General features: G+C 51.8%; 2 protein-coding genes across 6 annotated transcripts in view; one reads left to right on the top strand and one right to left on the bottom strand.

Moving 5' to 3' along the window:
- Positions 1-6,974, top strand: part of LOC122543885 (leucine-rich repeat and fibronectin type-III domain-containing protein 4-like) — a 28,586-nt gene extending 21,612 nt beyond the window's left edge. Inside the window, exon 3 of the mRNA XM_043682744.1 lies at positions 5,880-6,974. Within this exon, the coding sequence (XP_043538679.1) occupies positions 5,880-6,552 (673 nt within the window). The 3' untranslated portion in view covers positions 6,553-6,974. The remainder of the gene's footprint in view (positions 1-5,879) is intronic.
- Positions 1-18,575, bottom strand: part of LOC122543886 (pyruvate carboxylase, mitochondrial-like) — a 567,831-nt gene that overhangs the window by 169,811 nt on the left and 379,445 nt on the right. The gene's annotated exons all lie outside the window — the stretch shown is intronic.

Raw genomic sequence — 18,575 nt, 5'->3', positions numbered from 1 at the left:
CCTCCCGGAGGAAGGGCTTATGCCCGAAACGTCGATTCTCCTGTTCCCTGGATGTTGCCTGACCTGCTGCGCTTTTCCAGCAACACATTTCCAGTACTCCATCACACTCCTGACTTGTGCCTTGTAGATGGTGGGACAGACTTTGTGGAATCAGGGATTCAGATGTGCCAAGAACAACAAGGATGTCTGGCCACTGATAGTCAGACACCATTAGTTACTAATCTAGGATCTATACTTCTTTAGTGCTCTGATGGCCTAATTGTATATATCGATCAGTCTGTAAAATGTCAATATTTGACATCAAGCACACATATTCTGTTTAAGGCTTCCCCTGTAAATGAGATCCACTTTTAAAAAAGAAAATGCTTGTTGTTAACAGACTGACTGTCTGATTGAATGGAGGATGAGGGCTGTTTTTAACTGGTTCGTGGCTCACAAGCAAGACCAACATTTGGTGCCTGGCTCTCGTTGCCCTTTGAACTGCATCAGCCATTTCTGAGGGCGGTCAAGAGTCAACCATGTTGTGGTGGGTCTGGAGACACAAGTAGGCCCAGACCCTCAGGTTTCCTTTCCCTGGAAGACATTTGCGCACTGGACAGGCCTTTTACACCAATCATTACACAGATGCTAGATTTATAGCATCCGGATTTTCCTGGATTCAAATTTCACCACTTGCCACAGAGTCATAGTATTGGAGTCATCCAGCATGGAAACAGGCCCTTTGGTCCCACCAGTCCATGCTGAGCCTAATTCCAAACTAAACTAGTCCCACTAACCTGTGCTCGGCCCATATCCCACCAAACCATTCCTATTCGTGAACTTATCCAAATGTCTTTTAAAAGCTGTAACTGTCCCCACATCCACCACTTCCTCTGGCAGTTCATTCCACACACAAACCACTCTCTGTGTAAAAACGTTGCCTCCCACATGTCCTTTTAAATTCCTTCTCCTCTCACCTTAAAAACATGCTGCTTGGTTTGGAAATCTCCCACCCTCCGGGAAATTCACTTGTCATTCACCTTATCTATGCCCCTCATGATTTTAAATGGTTGGGAAGGGGGAGGAAGCCAGGGTGGGGGGAGTGTTGGCAGTGAACTGCTCATTTGAAGACGCCAGTGTAGACATGATGGGCCAAACGGCCTCAGTGCGTGCCGCAGCAATTCCGTCATTCTGCGCTTTGTCACACTCCGGGCCACAGCATGATCCCAGAAGCAGTGACTTACATAAAAGGCGAGTAAATGCGTTTCAGCGATCTTGGAGGGGTGGGTCAGGGCACAGGCCGCCTGATGTGAAGGATGCCAGAGGGAACCGAAATGGCAGTAAGACATCGCGTAGCTGGCAACCCCTTTCCCTTAAAATCACGCTGGGCCTAAACTCTCAACGTGGGCGGGTGAGCAACAAGCACGCGGTGCACACGCTCAGGCAAAACTGCCTTTCATAGTGTAGGCTTCGGCAAATGGGTTTCTGCTGAGCGGCTGGGAGCAAGGGCAACTCCTCGGGCCTACTCTGCAACCCAAGAAGATGGTGGGCGACCGTAAATGAGGCCTCCAGCCCACGCCTCACACCGTCCCCCCAGTCACAACGGCCTCCAGCCCACGCCCCCAACTCCCCTCTAGTCACAATGGCATTGCGCTCACTCCCCCCACCCTCTCCAGTTGCAACAGCCCCCTTTCCTTCCACCCGTCAATCCTTTGCTCCCTTGTCCCACTTGGCCTTCAGTAAATTCCATGATCTAGCCTCCAGCGCTTCCCCGGGGACGGTATTCCAGAGGCATACTGCCCGCTGACCGAAGATATTCGCCCTCATCCCGGTTTCAAAAGGGAGAGTCGTAATTCCTAAAACCCTGCCTGCCGTGAGGGAAAACGTCCTGTCAGTGCTGACCCTGCCGAGAACCCTTCAGGAGCAGACTGAGACAGAGAAGACCAACACCCACCCCTCTGAAGATCCAGCCCCACGCTTTCCTCAGAGGGCAAACCCCTTTGGTCCCGGGGTAGCAGGCGGGTGAGCCTCCTGAGACCTGTTTCCAAAGCAAGCGTATCCCTCCTTCAGTACGGAGAGCAACGACATTCCAGATCTGGTCTCACTGAGACCCCGGGGTCGACTAATTGATCGACTGCTCAGACCAATCAGCAACATCTTCATCACTGTTTCATGTCTCCACCCCCCTCACCACTTAGATGGCACATGCTAAATGAGCTTGTGGTGCAGTGCCAATGTCCCTGCCTCTGAGCCAAGATGACTGGGTTCAAACCCCATGTACTCCATGCACAGCAACAGGCCTTTGGGTCCAACCCGTCTGTGCTCACTGGGGCATCCCTGTTGGCCCATATCCTTCTAAGCCATTCCCATCCAGAAGTCCTTTAAATGTTGTCATTGTACCAGCCTCCACCACTTCCCCGGCAGCTCGTTCCATACACGCACCACCCTCTGCATGAAACAGTTGCTCCCTCAGGTCCGTTTTTAAGCCGTTCCCCCTCACGCCGACACCTTCACCGCCTGGTTCCGGACTCCTGGGGGAAAAGACCTTGGCTATTCCCCTGATCTCTGCCCCTTGTGATTATGTTGAACCTGGACTAGGTCATCCCTTCAGCCTCTTGACGTTCCAGGGGCACAAGTCCCTGCTTCTCCAGTCTCTCCTCAGCATTCAGACTCTCCAGTCTCGGCAACGTCCTGGTAAATGTTTCAGGCAACCCTTTCGAGTTTGCCAACATTGTTCCTGCGCGTCCTAACACGGCCGGACAGGTTGACTAGAAAACTGCAATGACAAACCGGTTGACTCTGCCCCCGCCCCCCCCAGCTCTCCCTTCACATTGCTCAGCTCCCTCAACACTAAAGAATAACTGGAGGCCAGGCAGCCCCTAGAGTTGTTACTGCTCGCGATTCGCAGTACAAGAACAACAGGCTCTTCTGCACTGCAACTTCATCGATCTCCATCGCTTCACTAATTCCCAGCAAACACTCATCAACGTGCGGCTTTGCAAGTTCATGCCTCACAGTGACGGAGGGATTTGCAAATTGGGCGTAAAATGTGCTTCCTGACTTTTTTGGATTTGGGCATCGCTGGCTGGGCCCAACATTGATTGCCTGTCCCTAACTGCCCTTTGAGAAGGTGGGCCCAGTATTGATTGCCTGTCCCTAACTGCCCCTTGAGAAGGTGGGCCCAGCATTGATTGTCTGTCCCTAACTGCCCCTTGAGAAGGTGGGCTCAGCATTGATTGTCTGTCCCTAACTGCCCCTTGAGAAGGTGGGCCCAGCATTGATTGCCTGTCCCTAACTACCCCTTGAGAAGGTGGGTCCAGCATTGATTGCCTGTCCCTAACTGCCCCTTGAGAAGGTGGGCCCAGCATTGATTGCCTGTCCCTAACTGCCCCTTGAGAAGGTGGACCCAGCATTGATTGCCTGTCCCTAACTGCCCCTTGAGAAGGTGGGCCCAGCATTGATTGCCTGTCCCTAGGGCCCAGCATTGATTGCCTGTCCCTAACTGCCCCTTGAGAAGGTGGGAGGGGGTGCCTATTTCTTGAAACTCTGTAGCCTCTTGAGCTGTGGGTTCACAGGCAGTGTTGTTAGGGAGGGAGTTCCAGGATTTTGTCCCAGCGACAGCAAAGGAACGGTATTATATTTCCAGGGAGAGGTCCTGGGTTTTGGAAGGGGCTGTCTGAGGAGTTTTGGTGCATCGCCTCAATGGGAAACTCTGAGCGTTAGTCGTGGGGGGAAAATTTCAGAGCTAATCTAGAGTTGTGTGTCATATTAAACTGAAAGAACCGTGGATGCTGGAAATCAGAAACAAGAATAGAAATTTCTGGAAAAACTCAGCAGGTTTGGCAGCATCTGTGAAGAGAAATCATCTACATTGGGGACATTTAAGTGACTCTTGGATAGGCACATGCAAGTTTGTACAATATAGGGTATGTAGATCAGTCTGATCTTAGAGTAGGATAAAAGGCCAGCACAACATCACAGAGGCTCAGTGGTTAGCACTGCTGCCTCACAGCACCAGGGTCCCAGGTTCGATTCCACCCTCGGGCGACTGTCTGTGTGGAGTTTGCACATTCTCCCCGTGTCTGCGTGGGTTTCCTCCGGGTGCTCCGGTTTCCTCCCACAGTCCAAAGATGTGCAGGTTAGGTGAATTGGCCATGCTAAATTGCCCGTAATGTTAGGTGCATTGGTCAGAGGGAAATGGGTCTGGGAGGGTTGCTCTTCGGAGGGTCGGTGTGGACTAGTTGGGCTGAAGGGCCTCTTTCCACACTGTAGGGAATCTAATTAACATTGAGGGCCGAAGGGCCTGTACTGTTCGACCTTATGTTGAGAAAATATCTTATTTGATATGTACAGATGTAACATTACAATCTAATTCAGTTTTTGGAGCTGTTAACATCTATGGAGGCAAGACGTACAATTCTGGAAGTGAATTAGCTACAGAATCTGAGTTTTCTCCACAGATGCTGAGTTTTTCCAGCAATTTCTGCTTTTTGCTGCTGTGTATAATGTTCACTGCCATAGTTTCATAGAGCTATTTAGAGGGAGAGAGGTGACCGGTGGTGATTTAACTGGAGGGTCACCACACCTCAGGTGAGGGGCGAGGTTTAGAAAGAGCAATCTGCATAGTAACTTCAGCCAGTGCAGGAATTAAACCTGCTGTGCTGGCATCAGAGACCAGCTGTCCAACCAAATGAGCTAGCCAATTCCCTATTGGGCTGTAGCGAGGGTAGACAGGAAGGAATGTATCTCGTCAGTTGAGGGATCACAGACAGGGGCCATAGATTTAAGGTGAGGGGCTGGAGGTTCAGAGGGGATTTGAGAACAGGATGTCCTCACCCAGAAGGGTAGGTGAGGCAGGAAAACCCTCACATAACATTGAAGAAGCACTTGAAACACCACAGTATAGAAGTGTATGGGCCACGTGCTGGGAAATGGGATTACTGGCATGGAAGTGATGGGCCGAAGGGCTTCTTTCTATGCAGCCCTTAGGCCCTGACCTCAGCGTGTCCTGCCTTACCCTCCAGAATCCCGCTGTCCACCCTGACCCACATGTGGCACTCCCCATGTTGCCACCATCTTGAGTGTCCCATTCCCCGTTGCTTCCTGTCCGTCCTGTCTTGCCCCTACCGATGGAACCACCTCCGGCTGGCACCCCTACCTTAAGCCTCCGCACACCTCTCCCCCCTCTGCCTTCCACTTGCCCAATGTTTCTTCCTAGACCTCCTCCGCCTCACTCAACCAGCAAGAAGACACACTGGGCTTCACAAATTCAACCACAGCAACGCACTGTGGCCAGGCACTGAATGTTTTCATGAAGGCGTTGGATATGGTTCTGAAGGCTAAAGGGCTCAAGGGGAAGGGGGAGCATGGCCATTATCCAATTCGACGCAATGCGTCCGAGATGGAGGTAGATGTATCACTGGGGGCGAGCCGGCTCAAAGGGTTTAGATTAGATTAGTTACAGTGTGGAAACAGGCCCTTCGGCCCAACGAGTCCACACCGACCCACCAAAGTGCAACCCACCCAGACCCATTCTCCTACATTTACCCCTTCACCTAACACTACGGGCAATTTAGCACGGCCAATTCACCTAACCTGCATATGTTTTGGACTGTGGGAGGAAACCGAAGGACCCGGAGGAAACCCACGCAGACACGGGGTAGAATGTGCAAACTCCACACAGACAGTTGCCCGAGGCGGGAATTGAACCCGGGTCTCTGGCTCTGTGAGGCAGAAGTGCTAACCACTGTGCCACCATGCCGCCCACAAAGGGTGTGGAGGCAGAAGACGGGGACTGAGGTGCACGATCATATTGGAACAGGTTGCAAGGGGCTGAATGGCCCCCTTTTGCACTGATGTAGTAGGGGTGGGGTGTGGGGGGTGTCTGACCTCTCTCCCAGGATAGTGCCGTCCAGCAGCCGGGCCTTCGGCCTGCGAAACCTGGCGCCGGGAGCGGAGTACGACCTGTGCGTCCTGGCCATCTATGGAGACAGCGAGACCCAGCTGGCGGCCACCCGGGTGCTGGGCTGCGCCCGCTTCGGCACCAAGGAGGAGGAGTACCCGCACTGCCGGCTGCTGCGGGCCCACTTCCTGGGCGGCACCCTGAGCGTGGCGGTGGGCGGCGCCGTCATGGTGGCCCTGCTGGTCTTCGGCGTGGCCGCCCTGCTCAAGCTCAGGGCTTGTGGCGGCCGCCGGGTGCCCAAGGTCAGCGATGTCTACTCCCAGACCAACGGCGCCGCCCCGCGACTGGCAGACCCCGGCGTCAGGGAGAGGGTCAAACCGCCGCGGAGGAAGGTGAGGCCCAGGGCACGGGCCAGGGGGGCCCAGGCGGAGCCTGCAATGAGACCACCAGCGCCCCAACCCAAGGCCAGCCGCAGCTGCTCCTTTGACCTGGGCACCTCGTCCTCCACCGCCCGCCGCAGCTACGCCAAGCGCCTCAGCGTGGTCTGGACTAGGAGGAGCCGGTCGGTGCACGGCACGCTGCTGCGCTATGCCGAAGCTGGGGTCACGGCAACACGGGGCGAGGAGGGCGTCTTCAGCGGCTCCCAGGAGCTGGAGGAGAGCGTCGTCTGAATGGGTGGAGAGCCAGAGAGAGGGAGAGTGACTGGCAGCAGATCAAATCCCACCCGCTCCCCCCTCACCCCGCAAACACCACCGCCGGCAACAAAGGAGGGTGGGAGGCAAGAGCTACGAGTTGAGGACTGACGGGGGCAACAACTCAAAAGGACCCGAGGGGCGACATTCTCACGCAGGGTGGTGGTGCGTGTCTGGAACGGGCTGCCTGAGGAAGTGGCCGGTGCAATGACCCCCATTTAAAAGACATCTGGATGGGCAGGAAACGGGTCTGGAAGGATACGGGCCAAATGCTGAGCAAACGGGGCCGCTTCAGTTTTGGGAAACCTGGCCGGCACGGATGAGTTGGGCCGAAGGGCCTGGTCCCGTGCTGCACGAGCCTCCCTGCCAATGTGTCACCCAAATGTGCCAACCCATTGGGAGCCACTGACGCCTGGAGGGAGTTTGTGGTTTCAGACCCTGGGGGGGGGGGGTCAAACTCCCTGGCTCCGTGTCTTTTCGCCGGATCCAGCAACAAGACTTTTTGTGGTGGGGTTGGGATAGTGTGGTTAATGAGAAAGTCCCGCCCTGCGCTCCCCTTTCCCGTGCCAGGTGTCCCAGGAATATTGGGGGGTGGGTGGGTGGGAGCTGAACCGGACCATGAAAGGGGTCAGAGAATGGGGTTGGGGATGGAGGGAGGGGACGGGTTTACAAGGGGTTGGGGGGTGGGGGGGGTGGAAGGGAAGAGGTGCAGCTCCCACCTGGAATGTGAAGCTTACCGATAAACATCGGGAATATTTCCCTCCCCCACTCCCCGAAACGACGCGACCCTCTCTTGATTACTTGAATGTCAATTCTGATGTGCTGTTTTCACATTCACCCGATCAGTCTGATTTCTATTTGTTTGCCAAAGTTACCAATGTACGCGTTGACTGGAAGTAACTCTGATGTAAATACAGACATATGAACTCATTTCACCAGGGTCTGAAATCTTGTGCTAATCGGTCGGGTTGGATCAGGGCATCTTGGAAATCGCCATTCGGCCTCCCCGCACTTACTTTGGGAAACCCCTCTCAGATTTTCCACAAGACCAGCTCGGAAACCAGTGCAGGAGGTCAGCCTGCGAGTGTGTGCTATGCAGAGTCTACCCCAGGCGAGAACCTGTCCTGTTACCCCTTCAGGGTGCGGAGTCTGGGTGTGTAGCGGTGACGACACTGCGCTGGTCTTCCAGAGGGTCTGGGGTAATGTTCTCGGGAACATGGGGTCAAATCCTACCAGGGTTTAGATGCAGTTGATTACAATCTGAAACAGGAAGTTAGTTTCAGTCGCAATTCATTTGAACGCAGAGTAAAGCTCCCTCTACACTGTCCCCATCAAACACACCCAGGACAGGGACTGCACAGAGTTAGATAAAGAGTAAAGCTTCCTCTACACTGTCTCCCATCAAACAGTCCCAGGACAGCAACAACAGAGTTAAATACAGAGTAAAGCTCCCTCTACACTGACCCCATCAAACACTCCCAGGATACGGATAGCACAAGGTTAGATACAGAGTAAAGCTTCCTCTACATTGTCTCCCAACAAACAGTCCCAGGACAATGACAACACAGAGTTAAATACAGAGTAAATCTCCTCCATGCTGTCCCCGTCAAACACTCTCCAGGATACGGACAGCACAGGGTTAGATACAGAGTAAAGCTCTCTCTACACTGTCTATCATCAAACAGTCCCAGGACAGCAACAACAGAGTTAAATACAGGGTAAAGCTCCCTCTACACTGACCCCATCAAACACTCCCAGGATACGGACAGCACAAGGTTAGATACAGAGTAAAGCTCCCTATACACTGTCTCCCATCAAACACTCCCAGGACAGGGACAGCACAGGGTTAGATACAGAGTAAAGCTCCCTCTACACTGTCCCCCATCAAACACTCCTAGGATATAGACAGCACAGGTTTAGATACAGAGTAAAGCTCCCTCTACACTGTCCCCCATCAAACACTCCCCAGGACAGGGACAGCACGGGGTTAAATACAGAGTAAAGCTCCCTCTACACTGTCTCCCATCAAACACTCCCTAGGATAGGGACAGCACAGGGTTAGATACAGAGTAAAGCTCACTCTACACTGTCCCCCATCAAACACTCCTAGGATATAGACAGCACAGGTTTAGATACAGAGTAAAGCTCCCTCTACACTGTCTCCCATCAAACACTCCCCAGGACAGGGACAGCACGGGGTTAGATACAGAGTAAAGCTCCCTCTGCCCTGTCCCCTATCAAACACTCCCAAGATACGGACAGCAGCAGGTTAAATACCGAGTAAAGCCCTCTTGACTCCTTTAGACTTGAAATGAATGGACAGTAAAGCTCCCTCGACACTGCCTCAGACCAACATTACTGGGCCAGGGAGAGCATGGAGATGAACATGGAGTGAAGCTCTCTCTACCCCTTGAGCTCACAGGAAATTGGAAGTAAAGTTCCCTTGGCATTTGGTGCTTGCCTTTATTGGTCAGTGTATTGAGTAAAGACGTTGGGAGGTCATGTTGCAGTTCTACAGGAGATTGGTTTGGTCACTTTTGGAATATTGCGTGCAATTCTGGTCTCCCTGCTACAGGAAGGATGTTGTGAAACTTGAAAGGGTTCAGAAAAGATTTACAAGGATGTTGCCAGGGTTGGAGGATCTGAGCTACAGGGAGAGGCTGAACAGGCTGGGGCTGTTTTCCCTGGAGCATAAACCTTATAGAGGTTTATAAAATCACGAGGGGCATGGATAGGGTAAATAGACAAGATCTTTTCAACGGGGTGGGGGAGTCCAGAACTAGAGGGGCATAGGTTTAGGGTGAGGGGGGAAAGATTTAAAAGGGACCCAAGGGGCACATTTTTCACACAGAGGGTGGTACGTGTATGGAATGAGCTGCCAGAGGAAGTGGTGGAGGCTGGTACAATTGCAACATTTAAAAGGCATCTGGATGGGTATGTGAATAGGAAGGGTTTGGAAGGATATGGGCTGGGTGCTGGCAAATGGGATTAGACTCATTTCAGATACCTCATGGGCTTGGGTGAGTGGACTGAAAGGTCTGTTTCTGTACTGTACGCCTCTATGATGCTATAGAACTTAAAGTATGGTTCCCTCGTCATGATACCCATTAAGGACGCCCGACACAGGGACAATAAGGGGTTAAAATACAGAGTAAAGGTTCCACCACTTCTTTGAACTCAAAGTAAAGTTCCCTCGACACCGTCTCCATTAAACACCGCAGGGTCAGGGACAACGAGGGGTTAAGTTGCAGTCTCAGTGGTGACTGTGAATTTACCACTGAAGGCTGTGCCAGAGAAGGTCAACTCGCCATTCTAATATGGGATCCATTTGGTTTACCCTGACCCTCCGAACAGCAGCCCACCCATATCCTGCAACATTTCCCATGGCTACCCCACCTCGCCTGTGCATCCCTGGACACTGTGGGCGATTTAGCATGGCTGATCCATCTAACCTCTACACCTCTGGACTGTGGGAGGGAACCCACACAGACATGGGGGAGAATCTGCAAACTCCACACGGACAGTGGTGCAGACGCTGGAATTGAACCCGGGTCCCTGGGACTGTGAGGTAGCAGTGCTAACCACTGTGCTGCCCACAATATTACTGACCCGTGGCTGCAGATCCATACAATGATGCGCTACCTGGGAGAGTGATTGATGCAGGTATCCTCACAATCATTTCAAAGGAAAAGTAAATGGATGGGAACTTGAAATGCCATAACATTCCAGGTGCTGGGACTACTGTTGGTTGTAGTATTCTTCCAGCAGTATAGACTTGATAGAGTGAAGGGATTCTTCTGTACTGTATGATTCTATGATGTGTTGGACTCTTAACTGTCCCCTTAAATAACTCAGCGAGCCACTCGGATCAAGGACAGTAAGGGATGGGTGATGAACACGCGTAGATATTTGAGACACTGACAGCCCCCTTTGGCTCTGGCCTTGTCCACGAGTGGCAACCTCTGCTTTGTGATGAGACGGATGGGAGCCCTTTGAGACTGTCACGGTGCCCAACCGTGACCGTCTCTGCGGGGAGGCTGTACAACCTGCCCTGCTGGTTCCAAGTTCCCCACTTCGGACAGCACGGATGGGAGAATCCTAATTCGGTCGTTTTGCAGGATTGGAAGATTGAGTTGAGCCGCTGGTAACGAAAATTATAGTTCACCAGACACGCCGGCCTTAACTGAGCTGTTGCAGGCAAATTCCGTCAACCTGCTGTTGGAATTGTTGTCACTGAGTACAACTGTTTGAATTTGCCAGATTGGTGCAAGGTTTTGTCAGGTCTCGGGGGGGGTCACAGTGTGCCTGTTTCGTCAACTCCAAACTGTTCCTGCATGAGATGCCCTCAAATGGTCTTGGTGACCATGGACCTGTAATTGCCATGTATTTGCCATCTCCTATTGGCATATCTCTGCCTCTCACACACCTACCCAATGGTGGTTGGGTTGGAGGTGCCTGATGGAAGGACTTTTCAGGTAATACTCAGCCTGTCTGGCCATATTTCACACCCTGGAACTTTTAGGACCAAAGGTACCTGAGATGCGAATACACTGCACCATTGTATTCTTGATGGTTTAATTTTAGACCCTTCGAGTGATCATAGAATCATACAATCCCTACAGTGTGGAATCCGGCCCAGCACGTCCACACCGACCCTCCGAAGAGTAACCCACCCAGACCCATTCCCCATATTTACCCCTGACTAATGCACCTAACACTACGGGCAATTTAGCACGGCCAATCCACCCTAACCTGCACATCTTTGGACTGTGGGAGCAAACTCCACACAGACACGGGGAGGATTTACAAACTCCACACAGACACGGGGAGGATGTACAAACTCCACACAGACACGGGGAGGATGTACAAACTCCACACAGACAGTCGCCCGAGGGCGGAATCGAACCCGGCTCCCTGGCGCTGCGAGGCAGCCGTGCTAACCACTGAGCCACCGTGCCGTGATTTAGATTAAAAAAACTCTCCCAATGATGACAATTTTCCTTCAGAAATGACTGCCTAGCTAATGAGAAACAGGAGCAGGAGGAGGTGGTCCTGACATTGACGGAGACCTTGGCTGATCTTACACTTCAACATCAATCACCTGGACTATCCAAAGATGCTTTTAACAGATAGAAATCGACTGATTTATCCTTGACCGGTGACTCCATGCCTCTATTTAAAAACGTGCATGATTGCTTTTACTAACCAGCTCAGGATAGGGAGACGATAGTCCGTCACTGTGGTGCTGTACAATTGAGGGCAACCCAAAATCAAGGCAATAAAAAGATAATTTCCATTGGCTCACTTCATGGCAACTAGCCCCTGAAGCTCGAGGGTTTCACCTCAGTGATCCCCAGCTGATACCATTGGTATAACAGAACCCCCATGCAGTCATCAAGACACAGCCTATTGGCGCGAGCTGCACCCTCTTGAGCTGAGGGGCCCCTCAGTACCCGACGGATGTAAGGAACAGAGTGGGTGTGGATACACAAATTCACTGAGCCTCTTCCTCCGCTCCCTTTTACAGAGAGACAGTGGCGTGGTGGAAGCTCAGGCCAGTGGGGTTCGGAGTTAATTTAAAGGCAATTAAAGCTAAAACATGAAACGACATGGCTGTGAGAACATTGTCGTTCCCGAATGCCCTTCAGGGTGGGAAATATGGAGCCCTTCGCCTAGTCTCCAGATCCACAGCGATGTGGTTGGCTCTTAACTGCCCCCTGAAATGGCCAAGCGAGCCTCTCAATTCAAGGTGAAATTAGGGATGGGTTCTCGATTATACCACGTAAGGAATGTGAAAACCCCAGCAACCCCTCTCCGCTCCACTAACTCGGATTTTGTCACTCCCTTTGGTCTTTTTGCTTGTAACTCCCTTTGCTCCCCATCCATCGACGATCACGCTGGGGGCATCATTCCCTCTACACTCCGAGCTCACAGGGCCCTTGCCACTCTTAAAGAGCCTGCTTGGATTGCTGCTTGCCACCTGTGTCTCCTCATAGCTGGCAGAAGAGCGGTTGGGCATGTTCCTTATTGAACCCCTCCCCTTCGCAGGAAGTTTGCTCACAATCGTGTACCCCCCAAAAATTAGCCGACGATTTCTGAGGAACTGAACGCCCAGTCGGAGGGGTCGAATGGGTTGGCTAGACGCCCATCCAGCCTGGGGGCACAAGAACAGGTTGGATGGGCACCTGCCAATCTACCCACTCAATAGGTAGTGCCCTCCTCTCAGGCCAGGGTTTCTGCTCTTTCCCTCATAGCCCTGGTCCTCTTTAAGTGTCTATGTAGATTCCCTTTGTGAAAACTATCCAACCAAGCACTGGAGTCCCATCTCTCCGCTGTCATAGGCATGGAAACAGGCCCAGCATGCTTTATCTTTTAGAGGACGATCTTTCTCTGCAGGATGTGGGCCATCTCTGGGCATTTGTCGCCTGTACCCAACTGGGAGCATGGAAGAGTCCCCTGTGCTGCTGTGGGCCTGGAATCATGTGTAGGGTAGGCCAGACATCTTAGACCTCCGACACCCCAGGAGTTGTTCCTCTCAATTTGCTCTTGTTGAAATGTCCTCAGAGTTCAGAATACCGTAACAAGCTCTGCCCTTGACCTCCTCTGCTCTAAGGAGAGGAATGATGCCAGCTTCTAATGGGTGACACGGTGGCTCAGTGGTTAGCACGGCTGCCTCACAGAGCCAGGTACCCGGGTTCGATTCCAGCCTCGGGTGACTGTCTGTGTGGAGTTTGCACATTCTCCCCGTGTCTGTGTGGGTTTCCTCCGGGTGCTCCGGTTTCCTCCAATAGTGTCCAGGGATGTGCAGTTTAGGGTGCATTGGCCGTGCTAAATTGTCCCATAGTGCCCAGAGATGTGCAGGTTAGGGTGGATTGGCCGTGCTAAATTGTCCCATAATGCCCAGGGACGTGCAGGTTAGGGTGGATTGGACGTGCTATATTGTCCCATAGTGTCCAGGGATGTGCAGGTTAGGGTGCATTGGCCGTGCTAAATTGCCCCATAGTGTCCAGGGATGTGCAGGTTAGGGTGCATTGGCCGTGCTAAATTGTCCCATAGTGCCCAGGGATGTGCAGGTTAGGGTGGATTGGCCGTGCTAAATTGTCCCATAGTGTTCGGGGATATGTAGGTTAGGTGCATTAGTCAGGGGTAAATACCAAGTAATAAGGTAGGAGAATGGGGTTGGGTGAGATTCCCTTCCGAGGGTCGGTGTTGGGCCGAAGGGCCTGTTTCCATTCTGTAGGGATTCTACGATTCATTCTTTGGTCTCTCCACACCCGCTTCCCTCGGACCCATTTGAACAAATCCCTCTCTCGACGCCACATGTACCATAAATTACGTGGGGTGCCCAGAATTTGACGCGTGGTACCAACTGAACATCGGGCAAGTTGATTTGACAAAACATTGGGTGTGGGGGCAACATTGAGTTCCTTCGACCTCACATGTTCCCGGCGTGCCATCTTTGATGGGACCCGGGCGAAGGTTGGCATCTGTTGCACATCGATGAAACTACACTTGGGTCGAGTGGCTTGCTCAGGCCAGTTCAGAGGGCATGGAGACCTACATGGGCCCAACCAGGGGAGGCAGGATTCCTTCTCCATGAGTGAACCAGATGGGTTTCATCAACAACAGTTTTGCGGTTTCGCAGCCTCACACACCTTGTTTACTAAGTAACTCGTCGAATGCCAATCCCACCGGCCAGCTGGCTAGGGTTTGTACCTTGGGTGCAAGGGCTCTTGGGGTTATTAGCCCAGCGACCATAGCACTATGCCACACTCTTGCCCGCAGGAGGTGGGGCTTACGATTAAGCTCCCACCTGAGTAGGTAACGGGAATGGCACTGGGTTTGGAGTCGGTGAGTTACAACAAAGCAGACTTTTGTTAATTCACGCAAGAACTGAGGACCCCTTTAGAAGCAAAAGTTCCTCTACCAACTTCACTGCTTCAACAAGACAAAGCTTTTACCAAATATTTAAAAGGCAAGAGGCGTGGATATAGCGGAGAGAAGGAGAGATTCATTCTAACTCAGAGCATGTAGGAGGCAAGTGGTGTGTTGGGTATTTCTTTTTTTTTTGGTTAATTTCAGTGTTTTATAAAGAGGCAAGACAAATAAAACTTGACATTTCTCCTGGGGCAGGTACAGTGCTGGAAAGCAAGCTGCTGCTCCCAGCTGTGAAAGAAGTAGGGGAATGGAAGGAGAGAGCTGGAGCCTAGTTTTACTCAGGAACAGAAGGTCTCATCCATTCCCTTGATAAATCACGTGAATTCAAGTGCTCTTGGAATGCAGCTCAGTATGTGATTGGCTTTTTAATGACTCTCTCACACTGAGTGATTGCTCTGGGCAATTAGTCAGGAGTTACACAACACATTGTACAACCCCGACAGTGGGGAAAGAGGCCATTTGGCCCATCGATTCTGCAAAGAGCATGCCAAAGAACATCCCACCCAGACCCAGCTCCAACCCACACCCCCACCTTATTCCCTGTAGCCCTACATTTACCATGGCCAATCCAAGGATTATATTAAACTGGGAGAGGGTTCAGAAAAAGATTTACCAGTGGAAATGAAGGGTTCGAGATATAAAAATGGGCTGGAAAGACAGGGACATTTTTCACTGGAGCGTAGGAGGCTGAAGGGGTGACCTTACACAGGTCGATATAATGAGGGGCTTAGATAAAGGTGAATGGCAGGTGTCTTTTCCCTAGAGTATGGGAGTTCAAAACTAGGGGGTGCATATTTTTAAGGCGAGAGGAGGAAGATTTAAAAAGGACATGGGGGCAATTTTTTTTCTCGTGTGGAATTAACATCCAGAGGCAGTGGGAGTTTGCAGGTACAGTTACAATGTTTGAAAGACATTTGTATATATTCATGAATAGGAAAGGTTTGGGGGGGATATGGGCCAAGCGCAGGCAGGTAGGAGTAGTTTATAGAATCCCCACAATGTGGAAACAGGCCATTCGGCCCCACAAGTCCATCCAAACCCTCAGTAGAGCATCCCACCCAGACCCACCCCCTACTCTATCCCTGTAACCCTGCAGTTCCCATGGCTAATGCATCTAACCCACACATCCCTGGGCACTATGGATAATTTAGCATGGCCAATCCACCCTAATCTGCACATCAATGGGCACTATGGATAATTTAGCACGGCCAATCCACCCTAACCTGCACATCCCTAGGCACTATGGGGCAATTTAGCATGGCCAATCCACCCTAACCTGCATATCCCTGGGCACTATGGGGTAACTTAACATGGCCAATCCACCCTAACCTGTACATCTTTGGTCTGTGAGAGGAAACCCGAGCACTTAGAGGAAACCCCACGCAGACACAGGGAAAATGTGCAAACTCCACACAGATCTCCCAAAACTGGAATTGATCCCACGTCCCTGGTTTCTGAGGCAGCAGTGCTAACCACTGTGCAACAAATTTCTGATGAAGAGTCATGTGTCACACCTGTCACTTGTCCTGTCAGGTATTAAGGAATTTATATTCCTGTTGCTAATCCATTCTTTCACAGATGTCGGTGCAAAGCTGCAGCAGTTGCTGTCCATCCCTCATTGCCCTTGACCTGAGAGGCTTGCTGGGCCTCTCCCTATCGCTGTGGAGTCTGGAGTCACATGTAGGCCGAGACCAGGGAAAGACAGGAGATTTCTTTTCCCCAGAAGGCTGTTGGCGAATCAGATGGCTTTGTTATCATAACCGCAGATAGGTGTCAGGGTCACCATCACTTCTGGATGTATTCACTGAATTTCATTTCCACATGGCTGCTAGGACACACCTAGTGACATGACTGTTCCACTGTCCAGTGACACAAGGTTCACCAGACTGATCCCACTTTCTCGGTGCTACCTTGTGCTCCCATGAGGAGGCTGAGCAGTTCATCAACTTCACTAACACCTTCCACCCCGACCTCAAATTCACCTGGACCATCTTGGACATCTCCCTGGACCTCTCCATCACCGTCTCTGGCGACCAACTAACCACGGACATCTACCACAAACCCACAGACTCCCACGGGCACCTAGACTACACCTCCTCCAAACCCTGCCTCCTGGAAAAACGCCATCCCTTATTCCCGATTCCTCCGCCTCTGCCGCATCTGTTCCCCGACTGACCAATTCCACCTCGGAAGGTCCCAGTGGCCATTCAGCCCACACCGACCCTCGGGACAGCATCCCACCCAATCCCTGTCACCCCACATTTCCCATGGCTAACCTACCCCAGCCTCCACGCTACGGCCAATCCACCTGACCTGCACACCTTTGGATTGTGGGGGGAAACCCACGCAGACACGGGGGAGATTGTGCAAACTCCAGACAGACACTCACCTGAAGCTGGGATCGACCCCGGGTCCCTGGCGCTGTGAGGCAGCGGTGCTGACCACTGAGCCACCGTGCCAGATCCCATCCGCCCTTAACCTTCTCTGCTCCAAACAAAACAAGCCGAGCTTGTCCAGCTACTCTCTGCAGTTGTAATGCTCCATCCTGCTGAATCTTCCCTGCAACCCTCTCCAATCCCCCATCTTTGAGAGAAGAAATTCCTCCTGCGCTCTGCACCAAATGGACAATGCCTTTCTCTGGGGTGATACCCTCCACTCTCCCATGCTCCCTGGCCAAAACTACCCTTTAACGTCTCCTCAGAATCTGATATGCTTCAGTAAGGTCACCTCTTCTTCTTCCACATTCCAATGAGGACAGGCCCAACCGACTCAACCTTGCAAGACGGTGCCTCTGTACCTGGTATCAGCTAATGAGGGGAGATTGAGGAGATGGGGCCTGCACTGCCCTGCGTTTAGAAAGCCTACAAAGTCCTGACAGTCTACAACAAGGTCAGTACAGAAAGGATGTTTCCTCTTCACTAGGGGTTTAGAACTAGGGAGGGTGCAGTCTTGGAAGGGGGGGGGTCTTGGAACCTTTCAGACTGGGATGAGGAGGAATTCCTTCCCTTGGAGAGGGATGCACTTTTGGAATTCTCTCACCCAGCAGCTGAGGAGGCTTAGTCACTGAAATATTGATAGGTATTTAGATATTAAAGACATTAAAACGAGCACACAGCAAGTTCCCCAAATAGCAATGAGAGAATGACAAAACTTCATTCAACTTTTGTATTACATATAGGAGCAGAATGAGGCTATTCGGCCCATTGAGTCTGCTCCGTCCTTCGAACATGTTTCTCAACCCCATTCGCCTGCCTTCTCCTTGTCGCCCTCAATCCCCTTACAAACCAAGAACATCTTCCTGATGAAGGGCTTTTGCCCGAAACGTCGATTCTCCTGCTCCTCGGGTGCTGCCTGACCCTGCTGTGCTTTTCCAGCGCCACCCTCTCGACTCTGATCTCCAGCATCTGCAGTCCTCACTTTCACCCAATCAAGAGCCTATCTCTGTCTTAAAGTTGCGTAATGACGAGGCCCCCACAGTCCTCCCTCCGGCTGAAGAAATTCCTCCGCATCTCAGTCCCTTCGCCCTGAGGCTGTGCCCTCGGCTCTAAGTCTATGAGGAGAGACATCTTCTACACATCCACTCTATTCAGGCTCTCGGTATTCTATAAGTTTCAGAACCCCCCTGATTCTTCTAAACCCCATCAAGTACAGACCTAGAGTCCTCAACTATTCCTCATACGACAAGAGTCAGTGGAAACTTGATGGGCAAAACAGCTTGCTTCCACACTGTAGGGATTCTATGACTCAATGTTCCTCCTGGAAGGAGATGGGGGTTGAGCAGCTCAGAAACATGACGGGCCTGGACACAGCAGATGCTGAGAAGCCAGTTGCATTGATGGAAGGATTGAGAATGTGCAGACGCAAGGCAGTTGGCAGGGGAAGCAATGAGGAGAAAGTTCTTTACGCAGCGAGGGGTTGGGGGTGGAGAGAGACAGAAAGAGAGAGAGAGACAGAGAGAGAGAGACGGAAATAGAGAGAGAGGGAGAGAGAGATAGAGAGGGAGATAGAGAGGGGGAGAGAGAGAGAGACAAGAGAGGGAGAGAGAGAGAGAGAGAAATAGAGAG

The sequence above is a fragment of the Chiloscyllium plagiosum genome, chromosome 45, assembly GCF_004010195.1.
Source record: "Chiloscyllium plagiosum isolate BGI_BamShark_2017 chromosome 45, ASM401019v2, whole genome shotgun sequence".
Taxonomy (NCBI): Eukaryota; Metazoa; Chordata; class Chondrichthyes; order Orectolobiformes; family Hemiscylliidae; genus Chiloscyllium; species Chiloscyllium plagiosum.
Note: the sequence above shows the minus strand (reverse complement) of the source record. Positions and strands in the feature narration are given on the sequence as shown.